The sequence below is a fragment of the Xenopus tropicalis genome, chromosome 3 (assembly GCF_000004195.4).
Source record: "Xenopus tropicalis strain Nigerian chromosome 3, UCB_Xtro_10.0, whole genome shotgun sequence".
NCBI lineage: Eukaryota > Metazoa > Chordata > Amphibia > Anura > Pipidae > Xenopus > Xenopus tropicalis.
Window position 1 is genome coordinate 119,114,955 of NC_030679.2, and position 23,661 is coordinate 119,138,615.

A 23,661-nucleotide genomic window follows, 5' to 3' on the forward strand; every position below is an offset into this window, starting at 1 on the left:
AACAGAGCCTTCTGTAGGCTTCCAGTCAACATAGGGGCTATTATAGCTCTAATTTGCACCTCCAAGAACTTTTTTCATGATTGTGTAGCTCTCCAAAACTTTTTTCATTTGAATGTGACTCACAGGTATGAAAGGTTAGGGATCCCTGTGCTAGACAAAAGGTTGGACTTGATGGACCTGTGCCTGTGTGGGTGTTACCAAGTCAATGATTTATATACAATGGCAGAATTAGGTTTGAATCTCATTAATTAAATCTAAAATCCATAATAATAGCATTTTATTATGCAGCAATCCAGCTGCAGCTTGCATGTTCCCTTTATCTATAGGTAGCCTACTTGCTACTGCTACCCCTAGGTAGATTGTCTTATTTATGTCCTAGCATTTCCATCAGTGTCACTGGGTCATTTGGGGTGCACTGTGGGCCGTCACCCAAGGGTCACCCCCACCCTTGTTGCTGCCAACCCGAAAAAATGCTCTTTTGAAGCCCATGGGGGTTAGGGACCATCATAATTTCTCCCAGTCCAAACCTGATTCCATGTAGTGGGCCGATTAATCAATTAACTGGTTCAGCCAAAATATCTTGAGAGGCCCAAAAAACTCATGTACAAAAATTTAAACTGCTATTTTGTTCTCAATCTGTCCCCACAGTGAGCAAATATTCTGTTTAGTGGACCTGTCATCCTAATAAATAATTCCAAATCCTCTTCTATCTTGTTAGTCAAGCAAAATAAATGTTACTTACACTATATAAATTATTTTCATCTTATTTTCTTCAGTCTTGGAATTCACAATCACAGCAAGCAGGTAGGCACCATTTTGTGGACAATGTTTTTAAGACAAGCTTCATCATCATCCCAAAATTTTGTGTAAGTGTTAGAGTGGGGGGACCTGATGCCCATGCACAGACTGCAATTATAGATTGTAAGAAGGGAGGAGGAATGTGGGGAAGGCATAATATGATTGACAGCTCAGATTTTTAAAAACATTTTTAACAGGTATGGATGTTATAAATAAGAATTTGGATTTCTTGTTTAATAAGATTCTGTTATGATTTTTATGGGGTACTTTTTATTTCTAAGTTACACTTTTTACATAGCAAATAATTCACTTTACCATTAAAAATTGTATTCTTGAACCAATAAATGTTTTTTTTTTAGTTGTAATCTAATGTAACACATTAGAACTGCTTTCAGCTAACCTATTGTTTCTCCTACTCCCATGTAACTGGAGGAGTCCCAAGCCGGACTTGGATTTCTTACTATTGAGTGCTATTCTGATATCTACTGGGAGCTGCTATCTTGCTCCCTTCCTATTGTTCTGCTGATCGGCTGCTGGGAGGGGGGTGATATCACTCCAACTTGCATCTCAGCAGTAAAGTGTGACTGAAGTTTATGAGAGCACAGGTCACATGGCTGTGGCACCATGAGAAAAGAATAATATGGCTAGCCCCATGTGAAATTTCAAAGTTAAATATAAAAAATCTGTGTTTTTGAAAAACAGATTCAATGGAGGATTCTGCTGGAGAAGCTGTATTGACTGATGGGTTTTTAAGAAAACATGTTTTCCAACGACTGTATTCCTTTAATTTAGAAAGGACTTTTATTAAACAGCTTTTTATGTGTGGGCGACAGGTCCCCTTTAATATATGAATGAACAAAACAGAACCCAGTACTGACCCCTTATGAGTCCCTGAGAGTTCTGGGGGAAGACTATGAGAACCAGCTGATTATAATATCCCCTTGTTTAATATGTGTCACTTTTGCTTTCTGCACATGATTTAGGAACCTCTGTAGGGCCGACTGCTGATCACACACACAGCACCGATCTGCTGCTCTGCTTTTCATCACCGCTCTGCGATTAGCTCAGTGATATTTAGAAGCTGGATATAAGATTAATTCACGTTTCCTGTAGAACCAGTGCTTGCTATGTAAACACTATCAGCCTTCGTCACATTGTCATGTGCTGTATGAAGCGAACTCCCCAGGGCTAGGCCTGCCGTACCCAGGAAAGAAGAAGCCTCCATAGCTTGCTGTTATTTTGTCTTCAACGTGTCAGTCATTTAGTAGGTACTGTATAGTCCATATAACCATCTGAGGTTCATCTGGAGCGACTCAGATTCCATGCATAAATAGCAGCGTGGCGCAGATCTGTGCCTGCGGTCAAAGGAAGACTCCAGCCAAAATATTGTTCTTCTGTGACTGCGTATTCTATTTCACTTTCTAAATATTTATTAAACATGAAAATGTCTCAGCAGAACTTGCAGGGGACTGAATGGATCTGTTTGCATGATGTCTGACTTCATAAATAAGGTTAAAGGGATCATACAAAGTTGTTACCCTACCTTTTAGCAATATCCTATATTTCATATATTCCAGGAACTATAGGATATAAAATGTATCAAATAATTATGTTATAGTGTAATGCCTTTTAGGCTGTAATACAGACAATTCCAGCTAGTGATAGTTTATTGCATGGGGCACATAGGACAGGATGGGCCTTCGCTATGTGGAAGAGTATGTATGGAAGGTGTTGTTGAACTACACCTCCCATTGGCAAAATAGTAAATGGAAAATAGTGATGGAAAAGAAGGACGCCAGGAGTTCTTTTGCAGCAAACTGGAACTAATAACTTTTATTCTCCAAGCCAACAGCAATGCAGGGTTATCAATACTCATATAAGATAATGGAGGACACCTGACACTGCAGGGCTTTGCTGCAATTAGTGCCTCCATTATCTTATATGATATGTACATGCAATTAGTGCTACAACAGGAGCACAGGAGTGATAGCCTGCTTAAATGAGGTAGCTGAACTGGAATACTGGACTTGGAAAGATTTTGGGTATCAATACTCACAATACAGATGGATTGGCAGGTATGCAGATATACAGCAAAATCCGAATGACGCACCACTGTGTGGGACCAACTGGGTTAAGTAGATTTATATCCTTAGGGTTTTTATCTTAAATGGGCCCAGATCCCAAACAGCAGCACAGCCTGGAGAATACTCCCAGCGCTCTCTCCTGGTTGGAGCCATTTAGGCTGCTCTTGCTAGCTATAACTGAATCTCACTTTCCTATAAAGTGCTATAACAAAAGATATCCTGCATTTACTAAATCCTCGTTCATGGGATCCCTGCTACACAACTCAATAGAGAGAGATGGTTCGGTGGAACATCTACCTGGTTCAACAGACGCAGGCCAAAGAGAAAGTACCCACCTCCTGCTAAACACTATATTACAGTGATTACAGTGTGCAGGAAGTAGTCATAAGGCTTATGGCCAATAATGAACAGATATGGAAATATAAGAGAAGATAAAAAGGCTTCTGCATAGTAACTAATAGGGGCATATTAACCCTATAGGTCCCTACAATAGTTAAAGGTTATAAGTCAATAACAGCAACATAGCTTCCATTCCCAATTTAAGTCACCTCCATTTTCTGTGCAGTCTCATCGACTCATTAAATAATTGAGTGTTAATGAATCAGCTAATTTTAGGGGTGCATTTTGTATAAAAATACAAGTCTAAGCAAATAATATACTCTTGGAACAAGCAATGTCTTGCTCTATATGTTTGGTGGGGGCTTTCACTGTTCTAGCAGACAGCTTTAAAGCTGACCTAGAATAAATATGCAGAGAATCCAGGGCAATCATCAGTAATTTTGGGCCCCATACTAGTTATAAGGGCCTAATTATTAGCCTATGAGTCCCTTGCATGCACAGCCATGACCCTGATCCACCATATAAACTCCAATTATACTAAAACCCAGACCCTGCCCACTCCATGCAAGCCCTGCCCCCTTTGCAAACCGAGAATCACACGTTTTCATCTTGGGTGCTCTTCCATCATGCCCCCTGATGGTGGCCCTAAGTGAATCAGATTATTATAATATTCACAATTCATATGTCAGTCGCTGACACCAGGGCAGCAGCAAATGGTGCAAAAGGGAATTTTATACTTGCACATAAAACATTTTAACATTCTATTGAAAGGATGGTTGGAGCTGGCATTTGAATTCTGAGCATTGTAATTTTCTAATTGGCTAATGCTCTGACTTGGTCGCTTAAATATGCAGGTGACTTAACCAGCTACCCATGAGCAGAGATCTTTTGTAACCATATATCAGCCAAAGTCTAGGAAAAGTCTATGAGATGTGAAGATATGGGCTAACACCCAAACAAAGACTTGGTGAGAAACTGCTTGTTCCTGGGTTGAGTTGTATGTGTAAACTTGTAACTGCCTATCCCCCCCCCCCAGGAAATATGGAACTATTAGATAACAACTACATGTTTATGCATTAGGTTGGCTCCGTTTATAATATAAGATTTTACACATGCAACAGAAAGTGTTTACTGTATGAGAGCATTCTACTGACCCAACGGTATCCCGCTGGAAAGGAATGTTTTCCTTCATACAGGATGGGCTGGGATTTGTTACTATAACCAGAGCCTTCCCCAAGAATGGCATTCTGATTAATCTCAGTATAACAGAGGCCCAGAGTTTGTGTATAGTATGAGGCACTAGGTATATGAAATGCAATGTCCCCTTTGTTTATTTAAGGTTTACTAAAACAAACCCCCCAAAAAATTAAAAGAAGAAGAAAAAAAAAAGAGACCACACATGGATGTAGAGAAGTCCACTGACAGGGAGGAGATGTAGGAAAGGGGGGGAGCGAGATCCTATAATAACAAACGCAGGACTCTGTGAAATTGACCGGCGGGATATAATAAGGCTTGTGTAAACTGAGCATCCGTTACAACAACACAGCAACACAAACATACAGCCAGCAGGGCACACGTGCTCAGTGCATTAATTGTTAAGCATTTTCTCTACTACTCTAACATATGTCCTGCTGACCCTACCCAAATCTCCTTAGAAAGACATATTGGCTGGGAGTTCTGCAGGGAAGCCCAGAGAAATTCAAATGTTTTATAACATCTGAACCAATGTGTAAGGAATCGTAAGTTTTTATCTACGCAAATGAAGGGTGTTATTTTCATCCCAAGTCCTGCTGGTTGCAATTGCTCATCTACGTAGGTCAAGGGGTGCAACTTGCTTTGATTTTCTGTATATACAATTGAAGACGTGGCAGGGACGAAACCCAAGTGCCATCCTATCTCCCTGCATCATAGGCAAACAAGATCACTCTTACATCTATAAGAACACAGCATTGGGGGTGAAATAATATCAATGCATTCCATAAAGGTTCTATTTTATATCACAGGTTCACTTTAGAGTCCTGCACAGGTCCAGTTGGGCCTGAAACCCGGCCCACTGAATTGCTAGACTCTGACCCGATACATCACTGACCAGAGACATCAGGTCAGGGGGAGAAAATTATGTTTTAACTGGTGTAGGCGGGAGGTGAGAGCCTGTATTCAAGTCGGGTATCCAGGCAGGGTACCAGCAGACTGCCCGCACAGTCAGGGAACTGAACCCCGACTGATTTGCAGGTATTCCACAGGTACCCGACCAGATGCAGGAATCTACTTTACACTGTAAAAACTTTCTGTACCAAGGACAGTGTCCTTGGTACAGAGAGTTTCCTTGTGTCAGTATGTGCACTAGTCACCAGAGCAGCCTGGGTAGTCCCATTGGCACGGTAGCACTGCACAGAGTACTTAATTCATAAATGGGGCTGATTGTGTAACTTGAATGAAAAAGCAGAAGCTGATCACTACATAGTGCTCCTATGGATATGTCCTGGGCCAGTGCAATTTTCAGTAAAACAGGAGCGCTGGTGAAAGGGTATCATGTAGGTGATAATAATTATTGGGGGTGCCTAATATTTGGCACCAATCAGTGATAATAACTTTACTTATACTTTAATGTGTTATGTCCCCAGAACACCTGGCAGGATAACACCACGCCAGGTCTATGTATAATACCCCAGAGTTTATGGCAGGATAAATACATTGCTGATTTAATATACAGTATAATAGCCACAGATCACAATAAAGTGTAAATGTGGGGCCAATGTATTGTATGATAACCTAAGAGCACATGGCAGGGTAAATTACATACATAATGCTGTTAGTTAGTAAATTTACTGGAGTTGGTTTAGTAAAGGTTTTGCCTCCCCAAGCCTTTCTTACAATATGCCTATGGCCGTTAATTCTGTACGGCCATACTTGGATGGAAGAGACAGTGCCTGAATAGTTTCCTGTTCCAATGCTCCCTTGTTGTCTGATTGGCATTAAATGACTTGCATTCCTGCAGACAAGGGGTTAACTACCAGCACATAGGTCATATTAATACAGAGGGTTCCTTCATTTGAGCATGGCCATCATTGCAGTCTTTTGGCTTTTCATTCATTCAGTCACGTCCAAGGCAGCTTAGGGCTCAAAATTGTACCTAATTGTTCCCAGGCCTTTTTTTTCTCTGTACTTCGAAAGCCTCTCCATTAAAACCCACATTGTTCTTTATTTTACCACTTCTTTTCCACCCACCCAAACACAGGTTTCCTGTGAGCTGCTGTGCGACCATCTTATCCTGCCCCCTCCACCTTGATCTTACACCTCTGCAGATGAACAGCATAACCAGCCCCGAATCCCAGCATACACCCACTGTAAAACCACTTGATGAGAAATTAAGCACGGAGCCAGGCAGACAAAGGGCCCAATTCAATTCTCTGTGGTATCTTGGCAAGTTCCCAGTCATACAGTGACACCATTTTCCAAACACACACAACAGTTCATTTCACTCTCTGTATATAAGAGTGGGTCATCTCAAGTACAACCCTCATGGTTGGCTGCAATTCAGTAGCATGACAGGCTGGCATTCCAGCCCAGCATATAGGGTTTGCGTAATCAGTAAGGCTGTGCCAATATTTTTTAAAAATGTTAGGGTCCCGAGTGATAATGGTGTGGAAATAAGGGGACAATGATAGCAAGGACAAATTCCTTCTTAAAGGAGAACTAAAGCTTAACTAAAGAAGTAGGGTAGAAATGTACATTATGTTTTGGGCTTCCGTACCAGCCCTAAGCATCCACAGCCCTTTAGCAGGGAAGATCTGTGCCCCCAAAGATGCCCCAGTAGCCCCCCATCTTCTTTTCTGCCGATTCCCTGCACATGCTCTGTGCTGCTCAGCTTAGGGACTGACTCACAATATACTGTATATATGGAATTTAAATGTCACAATATCAGGCTAATTAGTAATTAATACAGATAATTACTACATGGCAGCTCAGAAACCAGTGCAATTAGCATTAGAATTTAATAATCAGCACTGTGGTATCAATTTATATGACAGGCCAGCCTTTATTTTCTTCTTAATAATTAGCAATGACCCCCTAAGCTTAGCTTCTCAACAGCTGCCCAGAGCACACTGAGCATGTGAGTGTCACTGACACTTTCCAAGATGGGGAGCTCCTGTTTGGATTCCTGTTACATTGCGGATATTGAGATGCTGAAACTTTAGGCTGGTGCAATAAGTTCAGTATATAAACCATAGCATTTTTATTCATATTCATTTTTAGGGATTAGTTCTCATTTATATTAATTAGATTTAGAGCAGCCCTCCCAGGCCCCTGGATCTTACTTTATTATTACCAACTGCTGCCCTGGAATGTCTATAGTCTCCAGCAATGCGCCATCATGCTTCCTGGTGTGGTACGATAGAGGCCTGCTCTGCTGGACCATGAACATTAAGGGGATTCAGTGGGAAGTGCATGCACATTTCCATGTATTACAGCCCACTAATGCACATTCTAGTTCTTCACGCTTCAGCAGGCTTCTGGCAACATGTTGCAGCTCCAGACCAGCAGTAGTCAAGCAGGATTCAGAAGTTCTGGGGATGGAGAAGACTTCTGTGCATAACTAATGGGCAGTAACACACTGGGATTCCTTGTGCATTATAGGAGAGGGGCTGGGTAGGATATTGGTAACTTCTGCTTCTGCTTCTTAAGTAGCATGTGTAACTATTTGTATGTGATTCTTGCAAATAGGTCATAGTACTCTACGCTACACCACCGGCTACACCCTACAGGCTTTACATGAAACCTACTTGTTGTTGCTTTAGGAGGTGCTACAAACCACTACATGTGACATTAGACTAATGTTTGACCTTCCCCACCAGACTGGTAATATGATGGCAACTGACCCTCCCCACCCCACCGCCACACTCTTCCCCAGGCACTAAACACAAAGGGATCCTTCGAGAACCAAGGGGATCACTGTATGTACATTCTGTTTTTGGGGCTGCTGCACATATTATAAAACAGCTAGAAGTACAGGGAATATTGCTCCAACCTTTAGAGTAAAACCAGCTCCTGCTGTTCCATAAGTGCCAGTCAGTAAGCATGGACGCACTTGCTTTTCTAGTAAAAATAGCAGCTGTATATAACAGGTATATCAAACTCCTGTGTTTTCGGCGTTTGACAACTCCAACTCCCAGGATGCTTGCTGGCATTAGCCTGAGGGTTACCTACATACATGACATTTCTTCCTCACAAGAGTGAATGTAACTTTAAAGGGGTGGTTCACCTTTAAGTTAACTTTAACCCCCAAACTGGAGAGCTGCTGAGCTGCTAAATAATGTTAAATCCACAAATAATAAATAAATATGAAGACCAATTTCAAATTGTTTCTGAATCTCTCTACATCAGACTAACTTAAATGTGTTTACAGGAAAAGGGTTGGAAAGTGTCACCCCAGGAGCAGAAGAAGAGAGGACCCTTCTACTGCTACTTTGGGTGGTCATTTTAGGATTATTCTGGAGACTCCATGCTTTATAGAAAATGATAGAGAAATCAGCTCCAGTTATCCAGAGCAGACGCTGATATAGTTCTGCAGTACCTGGAGGACTTGAGGTTGGAGAGTGCTGCATTACACACACCCCCTGTCAGGTGGGGCCCCATCCATCCTGCCTTGCAGGGGGCCTTCCATAGCTATAAGTGTTCTGGATATTTGCTTTGCCAGTATCTTTTTACACAAAATCCATGTGAAGAGCTAATTTCTACTAAACCTGAAACTGAAGGGAAACAGGAGAAATTACACCAACACTCGTATAAGAGGTTTCCCTTAATAACCTGTAACTTAACACAGATGTTAAATACTAATGACTGAATGTGAAAGTATGTAGGATCTGCACGCACACATGCACACAATCACCTACACACACACCTACCTGCCTGTAGCACAGCACAGACACACACCTACCTGCCTGTAGCACAAACACAACTGTCTGTAGTGCAGCACAAACACACACAGTGCAGACACCTACTTGCCTGTAGCACAGCACAGACACACACGGCACAGACACCTACACACACAGCACAGGCACCATCCTGCCTGTAGCACAGCACAAACACACGGCATGGCGCAGACACCTACACACACAGCACCTTCCTGCCTGTAGCAAAGCACAAACACACATAGCACGGCACAGACACCTACACACACAACACCTACCTGCCTGTAGCACAGCACAAACACACGGCATGGCACAGACACCTACACACACAGCACCTTCCTGCCTGTAGCAAAGCACAAACACACATAGCACGGCACAGACACCTACACACACAACACCTACCTGCCTGTAGCACAGCACAAACACACGGCATGGCACAGACACCTACACACAAAGCAGCACCTACGTGCCTGTAGCATAGCACAAACACACATAGCACAGTACAGACACCTACACACACAACACCTGCCTGTAGCACAGCACAGACATGCGGCACGGCACAGATACCTACACACACAGCACAGACACCAACCTGCCTGTAGCACAGCCCAAACACACGGCATGGCACAGACACCTACACACTCAACACCAACCTGCCTGTAGCACAGCACAGACACACATGGCACGGCACAGGCACCTACACACACAGCACCTACCTGCCTGTAGCACAGCACAAACACACATAGCACGGCACAGGCACCTACACACACAGCACCTACCTGCCTGTAGCACAGACACACATGGCACGGCACAGGCACCTACAAACACAGCACCTACCTGCCTGTAGCACAGCACAAACACACATAGCACGGCACAGGCACCTACACACACAGCACCTACCTGCCTGTAGCACAGACACACATGGCACGGCACAGGCACCTACACACACAGCACCTACCTGCCTGTAGCACAGCACAAACACACATAGCACGGCACAGGCACCTACACACAAAGTAGGGCACATAGACACAAAACACAGCAAAATGATAACTGTGCTTCCCATGTCATATGTAAAAATGTTACCTGACAAAAAACATTATTTTTGCAAAATGCAGATATTATATGCTATTTCTGCTATATTAAAGTAAAACAAGTCTCTGTATCACAGGACACATGAAGAGGCCCCTCCTCGCCGGCTGCTCCATTCACACTCTCACAGATACTCCTCCTCTCCGGCTGCTCCATTCACACTCTCACAGATACTCCTCCTCGCCGGCTGCTCCATTCACACTCTCACAGATACCCCTCCTCTCCGGCTGCTCCATTCACACTCTCACAGAGGGCCCTGCTCCCCTGTACCTGAGAAGAAAAAGAGCAGAGCAGCAGGGGTTGGTGGCCTCCAGTCCTTTGCTTCCTGGCACTGATTGCCAACCAGGAATAGGCTGCATGTACAGAACCGCTTTCAGTACACATTCTGCTGATCTGTGTCAGGGACTGAAAGGGATGCAAGACATAGCAACCACCAACCCCACTCAGCATTTTTTAGGTAGGAGAGGCCTTTGCAGTGGTGCAAAAATAACTTTAGTTCCCCTTCTCTCCAGAGGCCGCATGGGAAGGCAACAAGCCTAATTCTGTGTGCAGTCTTCGTGCACAGACCATTTTGCAGTGGGTAAAGGGTCACTACGCTCATATTTGCTGCTCAGTATCTCAGTATCTGTTTTGATATAGCTATCTGTTATTTCTTACAGCTGTTCCTGCTATGGAGAGTTCCATTTACAAGCCTGTTTGGCTAATCATGCCACAAAGATGTTCCAGCACACCCCAGAGGTGCCTGACCAGCATCTTGCAAGCCTGTTTGTGATGGAATTAGAACACAAAAGAGGGGGGTGATGCTTAAGCCACGCACAGGGCCGGATTTCTCTTCGGTGCGCCCCGAGGCCGCCCCTGTGGGAGTCCCCCATGCGCATGCGCGAACGCGCACCCCAGTGCGCATGCGCGAACGCGCCCCCAGTGCGCATGCGCAAAGCGCCAGCTCCCCATTGCGCATGCGCAAAGCGCCAGCGCATGCGCGAACGCTCTTTTTAACTCCCATACGGAGCAGTGGGGAGAGGTCCCAACTGCTCCGTATGGGAGCAAAATTAAAAAATGTTCTTGCGGCGGGGCGGCATGCCGTCCCTAAACTTCTGCCGCCCTAGGCCCGGGCCTTTGTGGCCTCTCCACAAATCCGGGCCTGGCCACGCAGAGAGACAATGGCTGTTTAAGCAAGGCTGAAGCTGCAAGCTGAGCCAGTAATTAGAAACTTGCTCATGTTTATTTAGCATGTGGGCCTACTGGCAATCTGAAGGCCCAACTAGGAAATGAATTTAAGAGAGACTTTTAATAAAGAGGCATCTTAGAGATGTGTGTAGTCTCACAGGAAGCTGCCATCATATGCCAGTTAGTGCCACAATGGCAATTAGACTGTAAATTCTGTTGCTAATGATGAGCAAGACATTAGGACGTGCCCAGTATTAGACTGAGCCTTTAAGGGTCCACCAGCGAATCTGACATTGAGAGCCCCCTCTAACAATTAGATGTAGATAGTTCTAAATGTAATGGCTGTCCTATACTGTAAACTTATAGTAGAAATAAGAAAGGGAAAATAGGAATCTGTTAGAGTAAAGGCGGCCATACACAGGCCGATTCAAACCGACATCTGGCCTGAAATCGGCCAGATCTGGATCGGGCAGGTTTAAAAACTAGTCGGATCGGGGACCGCATCGTCTCGTTGATGCGGCCCCCGAACCGATGGACGCCTATACCCTTCATTCTAATTCGATCGTTTGGCCCCAGTGCCAAATGTCCGAATTAGCCCGATATCACCCACCCGTAGGTGGGGATATCGGGAGAAGATACTTAACACTCTGATTGGAGGGATGGAGCTGTGATATCCCGTAAATCTTATATTTTATTTCATTATATTTTCACTTTCCGTGACCACTTTGGTACCATTTATGTTGCCTCATTGCTATATTTTACCTGGCTTTTCTTTTTTGTTATACAGTTAGAAATCTCAGGGCCTTGGGGGAAGTGTAATGGCATGGGCATAATTTGGTCAGATCAGTTTACCCATAGAAGTAGATAAAAAGATAAGCTAGATGTTGATTGGTTGGTTGCTGGACTAGAGCAAATGTGCTGCGCACTTCCGAATGCCACTCAAGCTTCCCAAGTTCCCAAGGCCTGGATACTTATAGGCAAAACAAAGAAATATTTATCACGGTTTCCTTGAAAGGCCTCTAAGAATTCTTTCTCCATTGATTCCCTCACAGTCATACCTAGAGGTTTTCTTGGGCCCAGATAAACCCAGATGCTGTTCTTAGAGAGTCATTGAAAGGTGTCTGGGGAAGTGAAAGATTTCATTTCCCTAGGACATGTTTATGTAGCTTTGCTAATGAATCAGCCTGACTGCATGAAATAAGGTAGAGGAGAGGCTGCTCACAAGGGCTCATTGTCAGCTCCCAGTTGATCGTGTCCAGGGACAATGGCCGCTCTTTTGCCGAACTGCCGGTGCATGTGGGGACAAACTGCAAACCCCACAGTCTATTTTTCTTGCACCAGCTCTAAACTGAAAATTCCTGTTTGTCTCTCAGCACAACAGCTTGATGACATAGAGAAGTGAGTGACTGAGATCCCAACATTCCATTTAAGATACTCAGGCTGGGAATATGCTAGTACTTACAATACAGGGGGAAAAAACAGAACTTTAATCTAAACTCTGCTTTTCGGCATAGAGTCTGCTGCCACACCTGCTGTTTAAATGAGTTTAGGCTACTTATACCGTCAATGGAACGAAGATGAATATTGGACAAAGAAGGACCCGGGGGTACTTGTGGATAATAAATTGCAAGCATTGGCAGTATTCAGCAGGAACAGCCAAAAAGTTATTTTCCTGTGTAATGAGTTATATATTCATAAAAAAAGAGTAATTCTTCCCCTTTACAAAGCATTGATAAGGTTTTATATTGAATATACAAAACAGTTTTGGTCTTCAGTGCTCTAGCAAATGGGAAATAAGCAGAAACATGGAGGTTACCATTATTGGGTACCACCCGTTTATCACCATAGGCAGAGCATTTACAATGGTTTATTCTGGGAAGGGGTGAAAAAGATTTAGGGTGTTGTGGTTCTCCCTAAGACACTGGGGCTCATTTACCAACACATTGAAGCTCTATAATAGTCGCAGAGGCAAAACTTTTGCCCTGCGCATAAGCATATTTAACAGTATAGCGCAAACACGGTCGCTTAAAGTTTCATGCGCTAGTTTTGACGCAAACTGCTGCGCCATACAAACATGCACATATGGTGTCGCAAAACTGCACATATGACGACGCAAAACTTGTCATAAATTGTGTGCATAGATGGCGCAAGCTAATGCTCTAATAAACCCGTACCAACTACATGCTTCCTAACAACCCAGTCAGTTGGTGTTTAAATGGAAAAAAAGATATGAAAGGCTCCATCACATTAACAAGGGAAACTGCCTTTATAGATAAGAACAAAGTTAAAAAAAAATTTTATTAAAACATTGTAAACAAATTAACAATTATATTTTTCTAATAATGCTAATCAACATATCATAAATTAACATTAACATGGTTTTATTAATGACATACCTAAATTAGTTTATTGTAGCGCAAATCTGCGAATATACTAGTGCAAATGTTGAAGAATGCGCAGTCAGAACTACGCCGCAAATGAATAGGCGTAAAGATTTCAATGCAGCCGTGCCTGCGCAAATCTGCTCCTATATATGCGCAAATAGCACATATATAGGCGCAAAGGGTGCACTCTCGCAAAAATTGGGCACTTAAAACACGTCCTAGCCACACCCCCAAAAAACATGTTGTTGTTTGCGACATTATTGCCCAGTATTTGCGACATGCGCATAAAAAAAACTGGCAGAAAAATAAATGAACCAACGCAATGTAACGCATATGCAATTGCGTTTGCCCACAAAATGGCGCATGATCATAATTGCGTCGGTTTGTGTGCTGCGATGCATTGATAAATGAGCCCCACTGTGTCTTAGGGAGAATCACAACACCCTAAATCTTTTGTTGAGAGTCACTGTGACTCTCAATGGCCGTGTGACACAAGCCTTAGAATAGTACAAACTGTGAGTGTCAGTGATGTGACTTGGAAGTCCCACTATCTGTTTAACTCTGCCTGCATACTTGGAATTTTAATGGGCGGAGAACTCCATGCTAACATGTTACACTAAAGGCAATGGCATGTGGGGTGACTTTAGGTTTTTAAAGCATCTCAAACACGTGTCACCAAAGCTCCTGTAATTGCCATATGTAGACTTTCATTCAAAGTGCCTGTATGTGCCTAAAAAATCATTGGTTGTAGAACACGTTACATCCCAGGCTTTGTGCTGTTAAACGGTGACACCTGCTGGGCACATTTGAGAATACACTTATTCCATTTAACTGCAGATGCACTTCTGTGAACTAAGTAGAAGATAAAAAGTTGTGGCCACTTTGGGACACGCTTAACAAAATGCATGTACCTCACAATAAAAGAACTGTTCACTATAAAGTCCAGCAGCTAATTAGTCCTTACTCAGGGGTCAAAAAGATTTACAGAAGCAAAAGACTATCCCCAGATTGCACTTTTATTTCATAACTGCCAAGCACATCTGGGATATCACATTCATTAATCCGATGAAGGGAAATCTAAACTTAACTTAACTTATCTGAGGCCCATGTTAATTTCTGTAGCCCAAGGTAGCTTATTATGGATGACAGGGTTGCACTAGTAAACCTGCTTAGTACACCTATGCCATAAAAGTTATTTGCTATAAAGAGAATATTCTGAGCAGCACAGTCCTCCAGTGCGATTAGTTTTGAGGCACTAGTGTGCATAAGATAAGATGCAGTGAAATGAGATCCAGTTTCATTATTCTCTCAAAATGGTGATCACATAAAATGGTTCTTCATTCAGGTCCATTTCAGGAAAATTAGTTATGGATGTGTCATCAAAAACAAATGCGACACTTGGCACAAAGGAGGTGAAACTGACTACAGAACATTTTTAACATCCATATTTTTAGCACCTTCTTGCTCTGCCTGTGGTTCCCTGCCCTTGTACTTTAAGGGCCTACGACTCCTTTGTGCTGGTTACATTTGCATCTTCCTTCACAGCTTTAGAGTAAACCCGCTCACCAAAGATAGTGCTGCCAATTCGTACATTAGTGGAGCCAACCTCAATCTGCAGACCAAGGAAGAGAATGAAAGGGCAAGTGATAAGGGCATGGTTATCACAATGAGGTATTTATTAATACAGAAGTCTAACGGCACTAAAGAGCCAGGGACCAAAAATGATGGGCAGCTATGATCTCTTTAGGGTACAAGTTATTAGTTATTAACTGTGTACAATAAAAGTAAATATATTAGGAAAACTGCACCATCATATATATAGGATGGAAGCACCCTACCAACTGAAAATACTTTATGAATAAGGCAGGACTGAGGTTATCACTAAGACATAGAACTAGAACTAAATGGCAAGTGGAAAATACCATTCATATAATATGAATTAATGTGTCAGATGCATGAATTCAATTTTTATACATATTTTTTATTCTCCCTGTATCTGTACAGATTACTTTAGTAAACTGTGGTTTCCACCTATACTCAAACAACGTACAGGTAGGTTAACGTGGACCTGTCACTCTAAGAAATCATTCCAAATCCTTCTGTATCATGTTAGCAGAGCAAGATAAACTTTACTTACACTATATAAATTATTGAATTTCTTTTTCCTTCAGTCTTGGAATTTACAGTCACATCAAACTGACAGATGCCATTTTGTGTACACTGTTATTAAGGCAAGCTTTGTTTCATCCAAAATCATATTCATTTGCCATCTAGGGGATATCTAGGAAGTGCTGAATGGAAAGTCAAAGTAATTGTAATTAAAAATCTAAGCTGTCAATTATATATTTCCTGCCCTGCCTCTATGACTGTGGCATAGAGGTGGGGCAGGCAATATATGATTGACAGCTCCGATTTTTAAATACACGTACATTTATAACAGGTATGGATGATTTAATTAAAAAAAGAATTTGGGTTTCATGTTTAATTTTTTAAGAACTTTTATTATCCAGCTTTTTGTGTGTGGGTGACAAGTCCAGGTTCCTGGTGAAACTGTCCTCACTATGTATGCCTTATTGGGACCCTAGATTGTAAGCTCCACTGGTGCAGGGACTGATAAGAATGATGTATACTCTCTGTAAATAAATAAGTAAACAATATACTTACTGCATGCTCAAAGTCTGAGGACATTCCCATACTGAGCTCCACAGAATCGATTTGAAGTCCTAGTTTTTCACACACCTCTTCTCGCTGAGCCAGCAGCATCTACATAGGGAACAATAGTTGTACGAATTTATAAGCTGTGTTATAGTACATGTCACTGTATACCAGTACCTACTGCAAACTGATCTCAAATATAAACCCCAGCCCTGTACACTTTGCAGGAACCTTTTCCAGCTGCCATGTTTATTATTCATATCATTGTGGCTGCACCAGAGGACACTTACCATGCTCTGTCACTCTATAGAATCCTTTTAGGACAGTGAGAAAGTTTTGTTGCACTATGGGCCCACCAGGGCTGCTACCGCAGGGGCCCCCAACCGCCTGTTCACCCACCCACTCTACCAATGCAAACCTCAACCCCACCCCCACGTATGTACCTTATACTTTGCATCAATTGGGTGAGGAAGGGCATTGAGAGTGGCAGCAGCAGGGAGCAACAGGTGAGGATTAGGTCTAGGTCAGCAGGGCCCGCTGAGTTTTTTCCCCATTGTTCCCACTGGCCCAGTCTGACCCTGCTTCTCTGTTTCTGGGTTTTTCTGAGCCAACTAATGGTTCAGGAAAACATCTAAAGCACTTTCTAGAAACCCCTCTTCCCTATAAAATTTAAAATACCTGAAAATCTGGGTTGGGCCCCTGGGTTATATCATAACCGAAGCTTCCGATTGTCATAAGCCCCACAAATTCCAGACTGGAGCATTTCTCTCTGATATGTTTAACAAGTTCAGTGGTTTCAGTGGGTGCAAGGCCATGTTTGCCTAAAACAATGTAGAAGTGGACATTTAAGGAACATGGTAACAATGGAAACTGATTTCTCATTCCCCTCCACCATACACATAAAATGATTACCAGATCTATAGAACGTCTTGGATGTTTATTGTTGCATCCACACTTTGGCAACTGTTTATAAGGCTAAGGCTAATGGCCTGCTAATGTATGGCATCTTTTGGCAAAATGTCCACTATAGATAGTAACTGCTAGTTAGCAGTTAGGAAGGTTCTATATAGATATGGAATATGGTCTTATTTTCAACCCAAGTTACTATATTACTATACCTAATATGGGCATGCCTTCTTGTGGCATGTATTTTACTAAAAAATACTTCCAGTGCTGGATATTCAGCAAAGCATTTCTATCAAGGATGTATATTTTTGACTATCCAGCTGCCCAATAACACCTATGCCAGGGAGCCTATAAGAGAACAAATAACATTTTGGGGATATCTATTTTATACACCCTTTGGGGCTTTGGGTAATAATGCAAACCTTTTGCAGGCACTGTGCACTTACTGTCCTCACTGCTTGTGTTCACCTGCACCATAACCTTTAGCTTTTCCGATGATCCCTTTTTTTGCCAGGAACTGTTCACCTTGTCAGCCAGTTTTATGGAGTCTATAGTTTCCAGAATGTAGAGGTTTGGGACACCTGTGAAGTGAAATTCGAAAGATGAGTTATGGCCAAATATGTGCAATAATATCTACAGATTCCCCCCCCCCCACCTCCCCCAAACATGGTTCAATGAGTGCACAACTGGGTGCCACTGAAGGGACCTTACCAACTAACTTGTTGATGTGTGTCTTCTGGAGATGTCCAATAAAGTGCCATTTTATGTCGGGGCACGATGCCAAAAGCTGAAAAGAACAACAGTGATCAGTAGTAACCAGAAGGAGGCTTTACACATACAGACAAAAACCTAATCAGACACTGGGCTCACCTTGAGATACAGTGGAGCTGAATTAATAACATATTTGCTAAATTGCACTGGTGAAGTTACCAGTGGGTGGCAAGCAATCAGCAATTTGTTTTAATGAGTCTACTACAAGTAGTATAGTAAAGTAAAAATGCAATTGGTTACCTGCTAGTGCCACAAGCGGGTGGGCAGGGTTTTCTAGTATCCACCCCCATTGCCAGTTCCCTTACCCTGCACACAAGGTAGGGAAAAGCAGGAGGCACATCCCACGCCAAGGCCCTGTGTATCTGGAGATGAGCTGCACCTCCACATACTGATATGCCCTTGCAGGCCTTAGCGCTCTTGGCCCTACTGACATGAAGATACATTGGCCATTGTCTCAGAATATTACTAACACAGTTAATATATAGGTGAACTACTCATTTTTAAGTAGGTACCCCAGGCCAGAAGTGTACAGCTTCAGTTGTAAGGCATAAACTTGTAGGAGTAGCGACAAGCTGAGGCACAAGGCCTTCCGATGAAAGGGTGGATAAAGCACTAAAGAAGCTTAGAAGGTGAAGACACAAAGATTTATGGTATGATGTAACAAGTGAAATGCTTGTCATATACATTGCTTTGTCTTTCAGGTGAGGGCTTTAGAATCCAAGAGACCAAGTATATTCTAACAGGTTATATATAATGTGGTTGTTAGGAACCCCCATTGATTTTAATCACTACCTGCTATCCCGGGCTGCTGCTCCACGTCTTTAAAAACACACAAGGCCAAGGCACGGTTTGCTGAGTGCCATCTATTTCCAATCTTCCTGGTGTCCCCCCACTGGGATTGGGCCAGCACATACACAGTACAAAAATTTTTCTGAGAGTTCTGTAATGAACATTCATCCTCCTAGAATGGTGCAGGGGACACCAGGGAAATAAAGAAGATGGCGTGGCGTGGTTTTTTTAATGAAGAGAAGCATTAGCCCGAAATAACAGGTAAATGACTAGAATCACTGAGGGTGCCTAACAACCTGGCAGCCCCCAATGGTTTAAGGTTTTGTTCTCCATTAAATAAACAAATCTACTCATACTGTAATGTTAGCATATTCTTAAAACTAGGGATGCACCGAATCCAGTACTTTGGGTTCGGCCAAACCCCCAAATCCACTGCCGGTGATTCGGCATACGCTAATTAGGATTTGGAAGGGTTAAATGTTGCCGTGCACGGGGCGAAAAATTTTCCACTTTCATGTTAATGTGACAAAAAGTCACATGATTTTTAGGATTCAGATTCGGTTCAGCCAGGACCATGAATTTGGCCAAATCTGAATCCTACCAAAAAAGGCTGAATCCTGGCCGAATACCGAACCGAATCCTGGATTCAGTGCATCCCTACTTGAAACTGTTTTTATTTTAAAAGAAACATGAAACTCAAGAGGCAGAGATACAATACATTACTTACATTTGGATCTGAAGCCTTTTCAGCTAACTCTTGTACCTACAGAGACAGACAGTGATAGAGGTTTTATTAAATACAGGAATATAAACAGGAAATAATGAAGCATCGGGATCTCATTAATGGGAAATAATCTCTGTAATAATCAAACAGGGCAAAAATAATCCTGTTTAAAAATCTTGTGCCACCCTGCTGGCATTACCTGGCTTGCAGTATCAGGTTTTGCATTCCCTCTCTGCTTCCAGCTACACCTCCATGGGTTACTTAAACATAATGCAAATTAGAGGGGCAACTGGAGGAATCATGAGGGTGGAATAACCTGCCCTTAGGTTCAGGGATCAAAGCGATGGAGAGCCCAGTGCTGGAAAGGTTAATGAACTATGCTCACTTAAACTCCATCAGTCAGTGCCACTGCTTACTAAGACCCTGTTATAAGTGAACCTTAAAAGGTCTCACCACTGAGGTGTTAGTACGCAAACCCTTTAATAACAATAACTTGCACTTGCAATTTCTGAGTGAAGGCCATACAGCACAAACAAGTATCAGCATGAGGGAGGCAATAGTAGGTGGCCTGACGCCAAATTGTAGCCGAGCTATTTCCTTTAACTTCAATACATGGCCATACAAGCCTTGGCCATTTAAGATACGGATTCAGTCACTTCAGACGGCAGGTCCCTGTGTATGGGACCCTACGACAGGCCTACTGATATCTGGCTAAAAATTGTCAGGTGGCTGAGGTCAGGATCAGCTTGTCTGGGGAACTCACCAAACAAGCAGATCTTCAAAGTACAGCTACCTTAAGGGTGGAGACACACAGAGCTACTAGTAGCAGCTACTTTTTCACAGCTACTAAACATCAGAAAATACCCTGCCATAGACAATACTGAGAATTGCCTCTGCTAAAACACACGTAGAGACAATTATCAGTAAATGATCAGCACTGTATATTTTAGTAGCCCTGACAAGCAGCTGTAGCTCCGTGTTACTTCACCCTAAGGGCAGGCGTACACAGGGAGATTAGTCGCGCCCCGACAAATCTCTGCAATGCCATCCCACCGGCGATTTGTCGAAGTCGCCTTGAGAGGAAACTTCGGGTGGTGCAACTAATCTCCCCATGTGTCACTGCCCTAAGACTCTTGTTTACTTATCAGTAGTTATCTTATTACCCCCCACATAAATACTGGCTCTAGTTAGAATAATGAGGGATCATAAACTCACATAGTTTTCTCCAAAGTATCGCTGCCCATGGCTGTAAGCATCAATTACCATGTCCACTGGCTTCGTTTTACTGACCGCCACCAGCCTGGGATCAATCGCTGGCAGAGTCTGAAAAAAAAGATGGTAATCTGAAGAAAATGACAGGCTGTGTAATTAGAGGTGCGTGTGTGTATGTGTGTGTTTTCATGTATACATCAATACTTCTCTATTGTTATATCATACCTCCCAACATTTGAAAAATGAAAAGAAGGACAAAAAGTTTTGGTGCGCGTAGCGTGGCAAATTTTTTGACAAGCCCACTTTTGTGGCCACGCCCCAATTACCACACCCCATTTTTTGTAAAAATACTCCTTTTATATAGATGAAATGGCGGGATCAGACGCAAATGTGCTATACCCTCATACTGTACTACCTAAGGAAAACAATATAGCAACTCCTACATTAAAATACAAATATAGAGAGAAGGCAGTGAGTTATTAGTGAGTTATAACTATCTACCAGTTTTGCCCCCCATACACAGGTGCCCCCCATACACAGGAGCCCCCCCATACACAGGAGCCCCGCCACACACAGTGTCCCCTATACACAGGATTTGTTTTCGGCGCGCCCCTAGGCCACCCCGTTGAACAGCCCGCGCCCCCCCAATGCGCATGCGCAAATGACAACCGCTTGTCTCCCTACCCCGCCCCCCCTGCGCGCCGGCGAGTGCGCATGCTCATACATTTAAAGCCCCATACGGAGCAGTGGGGAGAAGTTCCCACTGCTCCGTATTGAAAAAAACTTTAAAAATTCCATTGCGGCGGGGTGGCATGCCGCCCCTACATTTCTGCCGCCCTAGGCCCGGGCCTTTGTGGCCTCTCCACAAATCCGGGCCTGCACAGTGCCCCCTATACACAGTAGCCCCCCCATACACAGTGCCCCCTATACACAGTGCCCCCTATACACATTACCCCCCCATACACATTACCCCCCACAGTAGCTCCTCCTTCTTCTGCGGCTCCTCTCCTTATGCGGCGGCGACAGGCCCTTTATATGGTTGTGCCCGTGCGTAATGATGTCACACGTACCCACAGGCGCAACCTTATAAAAGGGCCTGTTGTGCTGTATAAGGAGCCGCATAACGAGTAAAGCCGCCGGGGAAGTCTGAACGTCCGGCTCCAGCCGGCGCATCCCACAGTGTGGGACATTCATGGAACTATCTGGGACAGCGGGATGCGCCATGAAAAGCGGGACTGTCCCGCGAAAAGCGGTGTATGTGTCTGCTATATTTTATGAATGAGCGATACTTCCCCTGCATGCTGTGCTCTGCCAGAGATTCCCAGGAGTGAGAGATATATGTTAGGGGTGGGAAGGTGAAACTGCCCAGCACACAAATAAAGGCAGCAGCCTCTTCTGCCTGATAAAAGCCAGAGCCCCCTCAGCCCCTGACCCACTGAGCAGGAGAGGAATGCAGCCAATGCCAATAGTTAACCCTTGCCTGTCACAAATGCTCCTCCCAGGACAATTAAACATCAAGGTAAGGCTGTGAGCTTGAGTGTAGCAGGGGAGATTGAAGAGTTATGGGGGCGGGGCTTTATTCCCCAGAGCAGAGCAGGCACAGCAATCAATTAAATGGCAAAGCTGAAAAGCGGGACATCTAACAGTGAATCCGGGACAGCAGGAAGAACTATACATGAACAGGGAGCACAAAGCAGCATATTTTGGATGTATATGCTCCTCACTGGCCCTGCCGTATCGCCCCCTCACCTTGAGCCTCCTGGCTGCTGCATGTTGAACCCTCTCCCGCACACACTGCAGAGCTTTCCCTATCTCCTCTGACATGCCTGCTCTCCACATTCTCACTTTCTACTTCCGCTTTACGGGTCATAGAGGAACCCTCACCAGACAACCAATAGGATACGGGCAATCCTAGCTGTATCCAATCAGAATGCTCTGCTCTGGGGAATTAAGCCCCGCCCCCATAACTCTTCAATCTTCCCTGCTACACTCAAGCTCACAGCCTTACCTTGATGTTTAATTGTCCTGGGAGGAGCATTTGTGACAGGCAAGGGTTAACTATTGGCATTGGCTGCATTCCTCTCCTGCTCAGTGGGTCAGGGGCTGAGGGGGCTCTGTCTTTTATCAGGCAGAAGAGGCTGCTGCCTTTATTTGTGTGCTGGGCAGTTTCACCTTCCCACCCCTAACATATATCTCTCACTCCTGGGAATCTCTGGCAGAGCACAGCACGCAGGGGAAGTATCGCTCATTCATAAAATATAGCAGACACATACACCGCTTTTCGCGAGACAGTCCCGCTTTTCATGGCGCATCCCGCTGTCCCAGATAGTTCCATGAATGTCCCACATTGCGGGATGCGCTGGCTGGAGCCGGACGTTCAGACTTCCCCAGCGGCTTTTCTCGTTATGCGGCTCCTTATACAGCACAACAGGCCCTTTTATAAGGTTGCGCCTGTGGGTACGTGTGACATCATTACACACGGGCGCAACCATATAAAGGGCCTTTTCGCCGCCACATAAGGAGAGGAGCCGCAGAAGAAGGAGGAGCTACTGTGGGGGGTACTGTGTATAGGGGGCACTGTGTATGGGGGGGCTACTGTGTATAGGGGGCACTGTGCAGGCCCGGATTTGTGGAGAGGCCACAAAGGCCCGGGCCTAGGGCGGCAGAAAAGTAGGGGCGGCATGCCGCCCTGCGGCAATGGAATTTTTAAGTTTTTTTCAATACGGAGCAGTGGGAACTTCTCCCCACTGCTCCGTATGGGGTTTTAAATGTATGAGCATGCGCACTCGCCGGCGCGCAGGGGGGGCGGGGTAGGGAGACGGCGGTTGTTC

At 43.9% G+C, this 23,661-nt stretch overlaps 1 protein-coding gene across 1 annotated transcript; it reads right to left on the reverse strand.

Moving 5' to 3' along the window:
• Positions 1-14,768: 14,768 nt before the first annotated feature.
• plpbp (pyridoxal phosphate binding protein) lies at positions 14,769-22,737 on the reverse strand. The gene is made up of 8 exons (XM_002932955.5): positions 22,580-22,737; positions 20,834-20,941; positions 19,622-19,657; positions 18,046-18,121; positions 17,781-17,915; positions 17,107-17,249; positions 16,438-16,536; positions 14,769-15,385 (listed from the first exon to the last, which is right to left on the reverse strand). Exons 1-8 carry the CDS (start codon positions 22,667-22,669, stop codon positions 15,275-15,277), a joined length of 798 nt encoding a protein of 265 aa, XP_002933001.1. The 5' UTR covers positions 22,670-22,737; the 3' UTR covers positions 14,769-15,274.
• Positions 22,738-23,661: the final 924 nt, after the last annotated feature.